Below are 14,842 nucleotides of genomic sequence, written 5' to 3'. Positions count from 1 at the left end.
ACGGGTGGTGCTGTCTCTGTCTCCTGGCTGCTCGGATAGATGTCCTCGTGTTCTTGCAATACTCCAAACGCTGTCTTAAGTAAGCAGCTTCTTTTGAAATCCATCAGACGTAGCCTGCTGTAGCTGCTCATCTGTGGGACAAGTGGGCGTCTCTTAGTTCTCAGAGATCAGCAGGATTTCGAGCCGATTTTGCAGCTCCTCCACCTACTGCAGCACCTGCTCATGTCTGCCTGGATACTGCACCAGGTTCTGGAAGAGGTTGAGCAGTTGGGACGCTCAGAATTCCTGTGGCCTTCCATTGCCCGTTTTTGTAGAGGAATGTTCCCAGGGCAAACAGGCTCACTCCGAGATGCCGGATGCTCTCTGCCCTGATGGTCTGAAGAGTCTCTGCTTCAAGAGTCCACGCAGCACCCTCTTCATCGGCATGGGGTCTGGCTGTCCCAGTGTGGAGAAAACATTTGGGAGCAATTCCCACTGCCTGCTGAGTGACGTCTTCTCCATGTCCAGCGTGCTCATCTGTGAGACAAATGGGCGTCTCTTATTTCCTATAGAGCAGCAGCCTTACAAGCCGATCTTGAAGCTCGTCCACATCCTGCAGTGCCTGCTCATGTCTCTCTGGATTCTGCACCAGGTGCCGGAAGAGGTTGAGTGGTTGGGACGTTCGGAATTCCTCCGGCAAGATAATCTCCGCAGGCACGTCCTCATTTCCTACGAAGAAATGGTTCAGACGTACCTCCTCCACACATCAGCGCAGGTAGCACAAGATGTCATCCACCCGCTCCAGGAAATAGATCCCATGCCAGCTTTCCAAAGGGATGGCAGTCAGGAGGTGCATGACCACGGTCTTCATTTCATAGGAAGAGAAGGTGTGGCCCTCCAGGATATAGGCAGCCACTTGCATATATCTGAGGTAGAAATTGTCATCCTGTGCATTGGTGGCTACGTGCTGGAAGAACTTTGCCTCAGCCACCGCACAACTCTGTGGCCAGGTCATGCTGGGAACAATAACAGCCTCTGTCTCCTCGCTGGTCAGAAAGATGTCTGTATCGTCTTGTTGTACACCAAAAATTGTCTGAACCGTGAGGGTTCTTTTGTTGCAGCGTCTCACAGAAAGCTTGCAGGAGCGCCTGAGCAGCACCACATTTATTCTGGTTGTTGTTGAGTCAGGCAAGCATTTCCAGGCATTTTTGATCAAAGCGTAGAACCAGTAGGCAATCTTTTCCGCATCTAGGTAGGAGTCCGTGCAGAGTTCGTGTAGAAGGCCGGAGTGCTGATTTCCCAGCTCTTCCTTGGAGCTGTGGAGGAAGCACTGCATACCCATCTCCTGCTCCCTCCCGCACGTGCATTCCAGATCTACACGGATACGGGAGTTCCTTGCTGGCAGCTCCCCTGGGGTGCCCAGATCCAGGTGGAAAACATGCCCACGGGGGGCTGACAGGGGCACAAGCAGGCAGAAGATGGGTTCATTCTCAGGGGGACACCAGCCTTCATAGGCACTGCCCACTCCGATGGGGATCTGCGGCACTGGATAGAAAGTACCTGACAGGAGACGCTGACAGAAACGGATGAGGTGACGAGACAGCAAGAGTATATGTTCACAGTTGCCTTGACGGCTTTGGGTCGGCCAGAACATATCAGCAAAGAAAAAGTCCTCCTTTTCCACTTCCTCTTGCTCCTGCTCCTGCTGCTCCTCCTCACTGCTGGAGCTCTCCTCATCATCTCTGCCTTCAACTCTCTGGAACTTTTTATAGATCTTCCACATGAACCAAAAGAGAAGAACAAACAGACTAAAAACATTCCAGTAAAGCAACACAGAGAAGAGCAAGGCACGAATGCCCATCCAGCTCTGCCCCAGGTTTTCTACGTGCTGCCACTGCAGTATCATCTGCTCTTGCAGAAACACCTCACGCTGACGCATGCGTTCAAGTGTTTCTGCATCGAACTCATCACCAACAAAAGCCAATCTCTGCGCCAACAAGGCGAAGAAAAACGCCAAAGCCATGATCTGGAAGAGATGAGAGAGGGGAGGTCAGTGGGGCTGGGTGGGAGCTCGCGCACGGCTGGGGGCGGGGCCAGGAGCCGCAGCCCCTGGGTCAGGTAGGAGCGGGGCCGAGGGAGCTGGGAGGCAGCGGGGGCTGAGGCCAGAGCTGCTGCTGACTGCCCAGAGAGCCGCTACAGGCTGCCCTGAGCGGCTCGCTGCCGGCACTGCAGGCTCCCAACACCCTCGCGGGCCGCTGTTCACGCCGCGGCCAGCACAGCCTTCCCCCTGCCTGCTGCACTCACCGCTGGCCCAGGCCAAAGTGGAGCAGCGCTGCCCGCTGCTGGCCTCGATGCCAGCCCTGCATTGTGATGCACGTGTGTCATCACCAGACGGCCCCATCCCCACACCTTTGGCTCCATTCTCGCCCCCCCTCAGCTGCCCTGGGCCTCCATGGCCGCGACATCGGCCCTGTTCCGAGGCACGTGGCCGGACTGAGCTCCTGGGAACTAGCGATCTCTGTGTGTACCATCTCTGCCAAACCCCGTGGGATCTCACTAGGAACCGCAGCCGCTGCTGTTGATCCAGAAGCTGATGCATTGGTTCCACCAAAAGAAGGGCACTTATACTGCTGTTTTTGTTTGTTTGTTTTTTAATGTTTATTAAATTTTATTAGAACATATACATCGATGGAATCATTTTTTTTTTTTTTCTGATCTACATTTAACTGTATTTTCAGTGTGGCCGAAGACAGTTCCTCTTCACTCCATGTGGCCCCGGCATCTAAAAGGCTGGACTAACATGGCATACGCAGAAATGCCGGTGGCTACATGGATACGGATGTCGCTGCTCAGTCTTCTGGCTGCTAGGATAGATGTCTTCGTGGTCTTGCAATACTCCAAAGGCTGCCTTAAGTAAGCAGCTTCTTTTGAAATCCATCAGACGTAGCCTGCTGTAGCTGCTCGTCTGTGGAACAAGTGGGCGTCTCTTATTTCCCATAGATCAGCAGGCTTGTGAGCCGATCTTGCGCTCCTCCACATCCTGCAAGCGCCTGTTATGTCTGTCCGGATCCTGCACCAGGTGCTGGAACAGGTTGGGTGGTTGGGATGCTCGGAATCCTGCGCAGATAATCTCCGCAGGCACGTCCTCATTTCCTATGAAGAAATGATTCAGGCGTTTCTCCTCCACGCAGCAGCGCAGGTAGCGCACGATGTCATCCACCCGCAGCAGGAAATACCTCCCTTTCCAGCTCTCCAAAGGGATGGCAAGTCAGGAGGTGCATGAGCACGTCTTCATTTCATAGGGATAAAAGTGGAGGCCAACCCGGATATAGGCAGCCACTTGCATGTATCGGACATAGAATGTACTGCCTCGGCACGGGCAGCGATGTGCTGGAAGAACTTCACCTCTGCCACCGCACAAGTCTGTGGCCAGGTCGTGCTGGAAACACGACCAACCTGTATCTCCTGGCTGTTTAGAAAGATGTCTGTATTGTCCTGCTGGACGCCAAACAGAATGTTGACAAGGTTCTCTCTTTTGTTCCGATCTGTCACAGTCAGCCTGCAGGAGCGCCTGCGCGCCTCCACATAAAGTCTGCATGGTTTTGGCAAACGCATGCGTTCCCAGGCATCTTTGATCACTGCCTCGAACCAGAAGACTGTCTTCTCCGTATCTAGGTAGGAGTCAGTACAGAGTTCATGTAGGAGGCTGGAGCGCTGATTTCCCAGCTGTTTCTTGGCGGTGTGGAGGAAGCACTGCATACCCACTCCCTGCTCCTCCCGCACGTGCATTCCAGATCTACACGGATACGGGAGTTCCTTGCTGCAGCTCCCCTGGGGTGCCCAGTCAGGTGGAAAACGTGCCACGGGGAGCCTTCAATGGCACAAGCAGGCAGTAGACGGGTACGTTCTCAGGGGGACCAGTCTCATAGGTACTGCCCCCCGATGGGTGCTCTGGCACCGGATAGAAAGTATCTACCAAGAGGCCTTTGCAGATATTTGATGACGCCACTTAACAGGGAGTGCACAAGTCTGCAGTTGCTTTGATGGCTTTCAACTGGCCAGAGCAAATCAGCAAAGAAAAGATCCTCCTTTTCCACTTCCTCTTGCTTCTCCTCTGCTCCTGCTGCTCTCCTCACTGATGGGCTCTCCTCATCACTGATGTCTTCAGTTCTCTGGAACTTTTATAGATCTTCCACATGAACCAGAGAAAAAGGAAGAGAATGCAAAGAACACTGCAAACCTTCCAGTAAGGCAACACAGAGAGAGCAAGGCTTGGATATCCACCCTGCTCTTCTCCAGGTTCCTCTCTTCTAATTGCAGAGGCTTTTCTTTTTGCTCTCGCAGAAACACCTCACGCATGCGTTCAAGAAGGCTGTAAACCTTCAGTAAGGCAACACAGAGGAGAGGAAGGCACGAATGCCCATCCATCTCTGCCCCAGTTCTCTACGTGCTGCCACTGCAGTGTCATCTGCTCTTGCAGAAACACCTCACGCTCACGCATGCGTTCCAGCGTTTCTGCGTCCAACTCATCACCAACGAAAGCCACTGTCAGCGCCAACAAGGCGAAGAAAAACGCCAAAGCCATGATCTGGAAGAGATGAGAGAGGGGAGGTCAGTGGGGCTGGGTGGGAGCTCGCGCACGGCTGGGGGAGCGGGGCCAGGAGCCGCAGCCCCTGGGGTCAGCTAGGAGCGGGGCCGAGGGAGCTGGGAGGCAGCGGGGGCTGAGGCCAGAGCTGCTGCTGACTGCCCAGAGAGCCGCTCACAGGCTGCCCTGAGCGCTCGCTGCCGGCACTGCAGCTCCCAAACCCCTCGCGGGCCGCTGTTCGCGCCCGGCCCAGCACACCTTTCCCCTGCTGCTGCACTCACCGCTGGCCCAGGCCAAAGTGGAGCAGCGCTGCCTGCTGCTGGCCTCGATGCCAGCCCTGCATTGTGATGCACTGTGCCGTCACAGACGCCCCATCCCCACCCTTCGGCCCCACCCGTCAGCCCCCCCCAGCTGCCCTGGGTCTCCATGGCCGCGACATCGGCCCTGTTCCGAGGCACGTGGCCGGACTGGATTTCCTTTGTTTCCCTCGGGTTTTACTGCAGAGAAAGCAGTTGGCATCATATATTGTACTACTCTAAGGGGCGATTACTGATTAAACACGTCTTGTTCTTAACTTGATTTTTTTGGTTGCATTTGCTTCAATTTCTTCAGTTTTTGTTGATGAAATATTCTTTTTATTATTTTCTGCAGATGTATTTCTTCTAAGCCTGTTCAGGTTCACTTTAAATCTGAATCTTTGTCCACTCTTGACTTCTTGACTCAAAAGAGACACTTTTTACTTCTCTCTCCAGTTAAAAGCATGGGAACATTTACTGTCTTTGGCCTAGCTGGCGGTTTTTAGTTGCTTTGTATTTGCTTAGTTGCTACAGAATTTTTGATGAATGGGAGGAAAGTCAGCTGCAATGACATGGGTTTACCCTGCCTTAAGTCAGATTATTGTATCTTGTTACTTTTCTTCATTGCTGATGGCAGTGCCAGCTCTGCAGAAAAGGGGGTCCTGGCCATGCCTTCACCATGAACCCAAGTTACAAAGCCCCAAAATAATGTCTAATGAACACAGTCAAGCTTAAAGCTAGCTTCTGCAATTGTTAGTCTCTGTGTGGACTGGAAATCTTTACAAAGCCTGCCCACTTCCAACTCTGTCATTTACTAGAAAAGATGAAAGGGAAAAGTGATTTCTATCCCCTAATTTCTTGCACAGTTACACAGCTTAAGTCGCCACCTGCCTCACTTTTCAAGTTCAATTTATAGAGATCAGAATTAGAATATTTAACATCAACATGAGTGGGTACCTGTCTACACTTGGTTCTAATTTCCATTTCATGCTGAGACTATCAATGGCAGAAGCCAGTTTTAAGCAATAAATATTAATGCTTTAATGCCATGGGTTGCGTTATTTGTGAACTTTAACGTGCCCAGCAGAGGTCTCTAAATATGAGCTGCTCTATGGAATATATGACAAGCAAAACCCTTTTATTTTTGGTAATTTAGCAGAACAGTCTTGTGCTCTTTTTGTAGCTGCTGGTTTTCAAGGCTTTCATTACCCAGAGAGAAATCATGTTAAATATAATATTGTAGTTATCGAGAACACTGTCTATATTACACAGCACACCTAATATATCAAACTCCACATATCCTTGGATGCAGACAGATTATTTTTTTAATCTTTTTCTGAGTCATGCTGGATATTATTGGTAGAGACCACCGGAGTTACAGTAGATAGGGCAAAACTATAATAGAAAAGAAATTGTTTATATATCAGGGAGATGTGTTTTGTTTTGTGTGTCTTTACTTTCTGTATCTGGTCATCCTTTAGTCTATGTTTTTAGCACTGTTGCATAATCTGTTGAACCAGCTGGTACTTGTCCTTGTTACCAAAAGGATATTGGAAGAAATTACCTTCTTGTTCTGATCCAGTTTTCTCTCATTCCTAGAAACATTTTGCTTGGAAATAAAATATGCTCCACTGTCTGTAATAGTCTCACATACAGACTTCCTGTATTGGCATCTCTGCTCTCTAGGGGACAGGTATACTTCAGTTCAAGGAATGAGAAAATGTGCAAGAATACAAATATGAGGAGCATCATTGACTGTGGCTTAATTCACGTTGACGTGTCCATGCTTCTAGCTACTCTGTCTCTTATTCTACTTCTTAGGAGATGGGGGAAGAGCTTCTGAAGAATTCTTGCCCATGAAGAAATGGTTTGCATCAAAGGATGCTGCTGGAGAGAAGGAAACTCTGTTACCTGTGCTCCAGGCTGAATTTCAAGTGGGAGTTAGTTGGGATGAGGGTTGGCATGTATGAGGGTGGTTCACAATCTGAATGAGGCTTAAGGAGAATGGGACCACTGTTTATTTCCCTTTCCCTATCCAGAAATCTAGTGTTCATCTAAAAAAATATTAAGAATCCCCCTAGGAATATTCAGAATGTACCGAAGGATTTGCTCTGTCATCCAGAGGGTCTTAGACAGCCTTGAGCTGTGGGCCCAAATGAACTTAATGAGGTTCAACAAATCCAGATGCAAGATCTTGCGCCTGGGTCAAGGTAACCCTCATTACCAATACAGGCTGGAGGATGAAAGGATTGAGTGATGCCCTCCTAAAAGAGACCTGGGGGTGCTGGTGGATGGGAAGCTGAACATGAGCTAGCTGTGTCTGCTCATAGCCCAGGAAGCCAATTGTATCCTGGGCTGCATCAAAAGTGTGGCCTGAAGAGAGGCAATCCTGCACCTCTACTCTATGCTGGTGAGGCTTCACCTGGAGTACCGTGTGGCTGTGAGATGACCTGATAGCAGCCTTTCAGTATTTGAAGGGGAGCTACAGGAAAGAAGGGGACAGACTTTAGCAGCGCCTGTGGTGATAGAATAAAGGAAGGGGAAAGGCTTCAAGCTTATAGAGGGTAGATTTAGGTTGGTTATAAGGAGTAAGTCTTCTACAGAAAGGGTGGTGAGGTGCAGGGACAGTTTGCCCAGTGATATGGTTGATGCCCTGTTCCTGGAGACTTTCAAGGCAAGGCTAGATAAGGGTCTGGGCAACCTGATCCATCTGTGAATGAACTTGCTTATTGTAGGGGAATTGGACTAGGGGACCTTTAAATGTCCCTTCCAACTCTAAGGACTCTTTGATTCTAAAACTAACTTACTGTTTATTAGTAAAACAGTTTAGATTTGGAAAGTGTTTGTGGTTTGGATTAATATGCAAGATGATCAAAATAGCACACTCGGTTAAACAACCTGCTAAATCACTGCAGTAGGGAGACCATCACTTGTCAGCTCTGTGGTTCTGAAGCCCTCTCGATGGAGCTTATATTAACAGCACTTGAGGATTTTGCTTCGCTATTGGGTCACGCTCTCTCTTTTGACTTTTCACTCAAAATACAAGTGAAAAGTTTCTAGCATTTCAGTTTCCAGAAAACCTTTGAAATCCCCAGCCATTTGCCAGTGGAGAGAAACTGTTTTAGCCTAATACATCTGGATTTCCAGTGCCTATTTCTAGGAATCTGTCATTGCCTCTGTACTGTTTTTCTGGCTTCTCTTACTCTCCTGACTTTCCCTCAGGGTTTAATAAAACTTACAGCTTAGTATTTTCTCAACATTTTGGATGCCCCTCACCATCACTTTTAAGGCATAAGGACACACTAATCATTTTCAATTCTGTTTTGTTACCTTTTTAGCCTTCCTGCAGAAAATGGATGCAATTTCGTAGGAATGTTTATATGGAGTTGAAAATTTGATTGGAACATATTTTGATTCAAAAGTAGAATACCCTTTGCTGAATATGCTTCTCTTAGTCTATGTGAGTACTTGCTCTCTTTTAGGCCTGAATTTTGCAAGCATTTATGCATGTGCTTAATTTTACAAATTGAGTTCACTGGGACTGTCCCTGCATAAGCATTTGAATTCAGCAAGTATTTTTTGAGTGTGCGAGTAATTCTGTTTCTCCTTTGGAAGTAGTTTAAAGTAGGTGCTTAACTTAGGCAGCACGGGAGTAGTCTTGTCTCAATTTTTAGCCCACTTGTACTTCACAAGCACAAAAAGGGCGATAGAAGTGTGATGAATAGTTTGCTTTCTCAGAAGACAACCCCTGAGTTTATGGAGCTGTTCATTTCTGTATTAGGGATAGATCTTGAATTCTTGCTTTCTATGTAAGAAGCAGGGTTATTATTATGGGAAAATGTCTGTAACTGATGAACGGGTAACTTTATCAAGATTGTTTTCATCATGCCTCTGGGAAGAGTAATCTGTAATTAGAGAGCTGTGTTGAAGGTTTGAGTCTGGAATTGTTCCACATCTTCTTTGACACACAGGCTTGTTAATATCTTAATTTTAGCTTTGTAGTTAACCCTTTCTAAATCTTTACTGTACATTCCACCTGATCCTTTATTTCTGTCCTCCTTGTCAGTTAGGAGCTGACCAAAGATAACAGTATGAGTTCAATAAACTTCAGAATCCTGAAAAGGTCAGAATCTTCCATCTCTGTTCAGATACATTTTGGAAACTCCTTGGAACATAAGAAATAGGTTGTGGGGTTTTTTTTGTTTTTTTTTGTTTTTTTTTTTGTTTGTTTGTTTGTTTTCCTAATTTAGAAATGCCTGAAATTTGACAAGTATTGCTAAAAATGATAATAACTAATCTCACTACAACTTGTTGGCTGTTGGGTTTATTGTCTATTTCATCAGCAGGAGTGGAAGATCTAGATGTATTTTAACATGTATTTAAACATCACCATCAGATATAATCCTCTTCAGATTTACTTGAGCAATTATTTGAGGCTCTTTGCAAGATTAGGAAGGCAGTGGTTTTTTGTGGCTCGAGTGCAATTGTGTTCTCTAATTTTTTTATTTTTTTATTTTTTGAATGATGACATCTAGAAACTGGTTTTCCTGAGTAGATACTGGAGTAGACCTCTGATGAAGGCCACAGCAGAACTGAGAAGCAGTTTCTTGGTAACTCACTCTTGTTCCTCCACACTTTTGAGATGGCAATTCTGCAGGATGACATTGCTTCCTTGTGGGGAATGTGTTGCTCTCTTTCCACTCTCCAGAAGTAGATGGGGACAGTCTATTGGCAGAACAGATCATCTCTGTGGTCTCACAATGCAGTGAAAAAGTAATGGTACAGTTATTTAAAGTTTGGACAAAAATATAAGCCCCCGTTGTGAAGAATCTGATGCTTATCAAGTAATATCCTGGCTAATATGAGGTTCCTGTGTGTGTGTGCTTTCAGACAGAAACATGACAATTTACAAATTACAGCCTGGAAGAGCATTTTCTTTTTTTTCTTTTTCTTTTCTTTTTGACTTTCTTTATTCTGAGTGAAGTAATTGTTTGGGTAGTGGCTGCTGAGATGGCTAGGGGTATTGGGAAGCTGTACTTTTCCTGACACAATGGTGGCTGCCTTGTTGCTGGATAGGCTGAGGAATGGAATGACTGCATCTCACATCATACCTTTTTTCCACACTAGACCTTATGAACTCACGTTGGGGGTGACAAACAGCATTAGGCTTGTGCTTACTGGGAGTGGAAGAGATAAACAGTCAGATGTGGTGAGGAATGAATGTGTGCTTCTTGGAGATGTTTCTAGTGACGTTGGTATTGATGTTGAGGTGTGGCTCTGAGACCACATTCATTAAAGAATGGCTTAGCCTCGCAGAGGCCAGCTGATTCATCAAGTGGAAGTTGGGTTTGATGGGCTAGTCTTTGCCATCTGTTCTGAGGTTTTCCTTGTCTCCTTCAGCTCTGTGTTACTCATTTGCCTTTTGCGTACACTGGAGCCCAAGACTTTGCACCAGAACAGCAGTATGTTTGCGCTTTGCTGATGCACAGTCACATATCCTCTTGCAACTTGCTGTGCAGTTCTTGCTGAAAGAGCTGTCATGGCAGCACACCTTCCTCTCTTCTGATTTCTGCCATTTTTGGCAGATACATACAGCAAAAACACCTTTGCAGAGTTATTGATCATGTTTGGCAGGCAATCTGCACTCATCTACTGTCTGGAAGTACAAAAAAGTACTAACTTTTTTTCTTTTTAAGATGTAATGGTTAAAGCTCTTGATACATTTCTTACTATAGAGAGAAATGCAGGAAGAAAATAGGTGACAGTGGGAAAAGCAGAACTCCTCAACCCTTCTCCTTGTCCCCACCACTAATGAGGCCATAGCTTGGTTCAGATGTACCCTAGTTTTCTGGATATACCTGGCAGCACAAGTTTGAAGAGGTGTATCTTTAGCAATGTAACACAGCTTTGGCATACCAGATAGATGGAAGGGACAACACTTCAAATACCTTGTGTAAGGATTCAGAACTTTCTTTGCCTGATTCCTGTGAGAAATATGGCAACAAGTTTCCCACTGTCAGGAGGATGATTCATTGATAAAATAAGTGAAATTCATTGATAAAAGAAGTGAAGCTTCTTTCTGTCTTGGTCAGTGGAAACACTATACATGCCTGTATCTGTAATGCATGGAAAAGTTGGGAAGTCAGAACTTGTTTTTTGCAGAAAGTGCACGTGTCAATCTTATTCCATCAACCAGATGTTCATAAATGCCAGACTTTACCTATAAATCAAGTCATTGCCTTGGATCTGTATAACTTCAAACTTTGGTGTAGTTGAAGTTCAAACACAGATGTACATTTAGAGACATGGTGGTGATGGGTTGATGGTTTGGATAGATGGTCTTAGTGGTCTTTTCCAAACTTTATGATTCTCTTCTCTATCAGACCAATTGTTCCTATCTGTATAGCAGGGAACAGGTGACTGCCAGCTCTGAAATGACTTGAAAAACCCACACTGTCTCAGATCTGGTTGCAGATTTTTTTATCTAATTCTGTGACCCAGCATGGTCAGGAAACATGTCTATGATTACAGAAGGTGAGATTGCTTCTGGTAGAAGGACCTGCAGTTATTTTTCATCTTATTGGTAGCTAACATGTAAATGCTGTGTAGGTTGCATGGAGCAGTGCAGCTGTACATTATGCTTTTGGGCAGGTATAACATCATCTATCCATCAGTTCTGTTAGTTTCAATTACTCCTTTTTTGGGGGGGACACAAATATGTATATTATGCTGCAGTTTTCCTTCCAGGAGCTTCCTCAACAAGTGGCTTTGAAGGATGATTTTAGCTTGTTAAATAATTGAAATGAAAACTAATGGTATGTGTCACATCTTGCATAGTGAAAAAACAGGTTTGGATGAAGGTACTTTTGACTGAGAGTTTTTGGCTTCTTAAAAGTGATAAGCAGTTTCTTAAGTGTTAGCAATGTGTTCAAGGTCTGCCTAATCTGCTTCTAAGAAAGTTAATGCATTTTTTTTCTCATTTATTTATTTATTTAATCCAGTAGTTCCTAGGAGATTAGTGAGTCAGTGTGAGCCTCATATTTTAATTCACAAAGAGAAGCTGAGAGTTTTGGGGGAGGAAAAAAAAGAAGATAATATTTGAACATGATTTTTGTCCAAGCAGAAGTATTGATCTTTCTCTTGGCTGCAAATCTGTGAATGCTAAGGCTCAGTTTCCTATGGTTAAGGAGAGCCAGCCACCAGCAACACTCCAATATCACATTGCCTCCCCGTGACACATGGCAAGAAGGGCAATTTCTACAGTATGCTGGACACCAAATGCACATAAGAGATTCTGTGAAAGGAAAGACAAATCCCCTGGGAGGTTAGGAAGGAGTACGGTCATCAGTGACTGCACGGCTGAATCTCATGTAAAAATAACAAGTGATGAGTTTATGGTGCTCTTACTTTGTTTAAAAAACAAACAAACAACACAAAAACCAAACAAACACTGTGAGTATCAGAACAGGGCAGCCTGCACACCTGATGCAGCCAGAGCAGGGCTGTTAGACTTGATAGTCTCCAGAGGTGCCTTCCTTCACCTGTGGCCCTGTGGTTCTGTAACAGCCGAAGAATTAACCTGCAGTGTATTGAACCACCTCCTTCAAGCATCATAAATATGGAAAAGCCATTGAAAACTCAGAAGCTGAGTAAGTGACTGAATGCTTTGAGAAATCTGGTCTATTTCCTTTTTTCTTTTTTCTTTTTTTCTCATCTAAGCTGCTCTTTCATTCAGTTGCCTTTGGAGATTTTTCTGTACAGTAAGGAATTATACAGGCAACTGACTTGACTTCATATATAATGGCTTTAAACTGCATTGATTTAGTACCATGAAAACATAATAGAGCAGTAGTGACTCAGTGATCTGCAGTGGAAAACAAAAAAGATTAAATTCTCTTTTGTTGCTGTACTGAATGACATCGCTTGTTGCATCATACAACACAAAAATAGGTTTAAAATACCTCTTGAATATGGCATTATGCACAGTGAAGCTTGTTTTTGAGAGAGATGGAGAAGTCCAGTCTCACTTTCAGCAGCTGACAAGTCACTTCTAGTACAGCCCAACTTTTAAGTAACAATGAATTTTCCACTGAGAACAAATTTCTAGAGGAACAGAGCATTTCCATCAAGTTTAATGGGACGAGGGGAGAAAAAAAAATCCTCTTAGGAATCTTGAGGAAGAAAATCAAATCAAAGTGATTTCCTGAAAACCAGATTCATTCACAATATCACATCTCCCTCAAGCAGTGTCTGCAGTGAGCTGTCTCCAAACAGACATGTCAACATGCTCTCATTTTTAAGATGAAATTATAATTTTGTGGGTCAAGGATACAGCAGTTCAGAATGAAGAAAACAGTTTCACAAGCTGCTGACTGCATATAGTAAGGATTTTAGGACAATTAATTCCCAGTGCTAAGGGCTGTCTTGCTGTATCCATAAAATCATGGTGTAGTGTGGCTGTCATCTGCATACATTGGTACTGGGGTACTGTGTTCAGTTTGTGGTTAGTTTTTATGTATTTTATATATTCATATCCATCTTAACCATCCTGTTTGTTGAAATAACATAAGTATTTGCAGTTGTTTTTGTGCACTGGAAGTCTACAAATATCTTTGGTACTACGTCTTCATCTGGAAGTATTGGTTCTTGTGTGCAAATCAAATTATTGCTTGAGCGAATAATGACTGCAATTCCTAATTCCATTGTTTTAATAAATATCACTTGCAACTCCAGGTTTTTGACATCTATAATATATACTGAGCATCTCCTCGGGCACACCAGTGGCAGAAATCAGTTTCTATAAGGCACCATGATGTAGAAGGTGATTATTAGTTTCTAGTGTGACTCATTCTGATATCCTCCATGACAATATTTGTTCTCTGCTAAATTAACAGATGGGTGATGGAATCTGAAATATTCTGCAGCTAGCTTCCAAAGGAAGCTGATTTTAGCTTAGGCAGTTGTGAACATTGAGAAGAGGCCTTTAGGATCATTAGACCTTTGCCACTGCCTTTTGAAGGCAATCAAAGATGTCTTGGATGACATTAAATTTCCCTTTGCCTCTTTTCTTGATCTTGATCATGATCCAAGGATCATGTGCAGCAGCTGTGTACTTTTTCTATACATTGAGTATATTTTTTTGTCATAACAGTCACAGAAAAGAACTGCAAAGTACATTTTCAGTGTGTTGTATCTAATTGTCATATTATCTTGCATGTAAATTTCAGTATTCCAAGGAGTGCAATTAAATATTCTGACTATCATTTAAAATATTTACAATTCTGCTAGTCAGAGAAGACACAATATTTTCTAGTGGAAGATGTTCCCTAGACATCTGCTTTTTTTTCCAGCCCATATGGCAGAATGTGTGCCACAACTCATCTGCATGTTATGCCATATAATTACTGCCAAAAAGAGTTCTAAGTTACTACATAAAGCAATTCAGTAATCAAGCAAAAAGCTATATCCTGTTATTTCAGCCTTTTTCCTTTAAAACGGTGGAGCTCTTTCTTTATAGGTTTATCACCAAGGGAGAATGCCATTTATTCAAACTCATGGAATCAATAGGTTGGAAAAGACCTTCAAGATCATCTAGTTCAGCCATCAACCTGACCTAAATTCAGTGTCAGTTCAGTGTCTGGAAGTCTTACCCCTGACTTCAAAAAGAACATTTTTGGTTCTCTTACTTATTTATTAAGTGTTATTAAGGTGTTTGTTGATGTCAGATGCTTTTTTTCAGAGCAATTCAATGTGCCTTGTTCATATCTTAAGAGCCTTTTCCTTACACCTGAGGTGCAAGAGTGGATGTACATTTTGACGTCCATCTCTCTGGACAATTAGTGTAGAATGGCTCATCTAGGATATCAACTCAAAGCTATTCTTCTTGTGCTGCTCGTTGGCTAGGGTCTACTTAGTATTATGCATTTGTGCTGTTGGAAAAAGGTGTTACCATGCAATCCTCTTACTGTAACTGTATAACAGT

At 44.4% G+C, this 14,842-nt stretch overlaps 1 protein-coding gene and 1 pseudogene across 1 annotated transcript; both read right to left on the bottom strand.

Annotated features, from left to right (window-relative positions):
- Nucleotides 1-538: 538 nt before the first annotated feature.
- LOC107315381 (inositol 1,4,5-trisphosphate receptor-interacting protein-like 1) lies at nucleotides 539-2,060 on the bottom strand. Its single transcript, XM_015865709.2, is given in 1 exon segment — nucleotides 539-2,060. A coding segment is annotated over 1 exon segment (1,464 nt). The 5' UTR covers nucleotides 2,003-2,060.
- A 426-nt stretch (nucleotides 2,061-2,486) lies between these two features.
- Nucleotides 2,487-5,143, bottom strand: LOC107315385 (annotated as a pseudogene).
- Between the last annotated feature and the right edge of the window lie 9,699 nt (nucleotides 5,144-14,842).

Source organism: Coturnix japonica, chromosome 5 (genome assembly GCF_001577835.2).
Source record: "Coturnix japonica isolate 7356 chromosome 5, Coturnix japonica 2.1, whole genome shotgun sequence".
In the NCBI taxonomy this organism is placed as follows: domain Eukaryota; kingdom Metazoa; phylum Chordata; class Aves; order Galliformes; family Phasianidae; genus Coturnix; species Coturnix japonica.
Note: the sequence above shows the minus strand (reverse complement) of the source record. Positions and strands in the feature narration are given on the sequence as shown.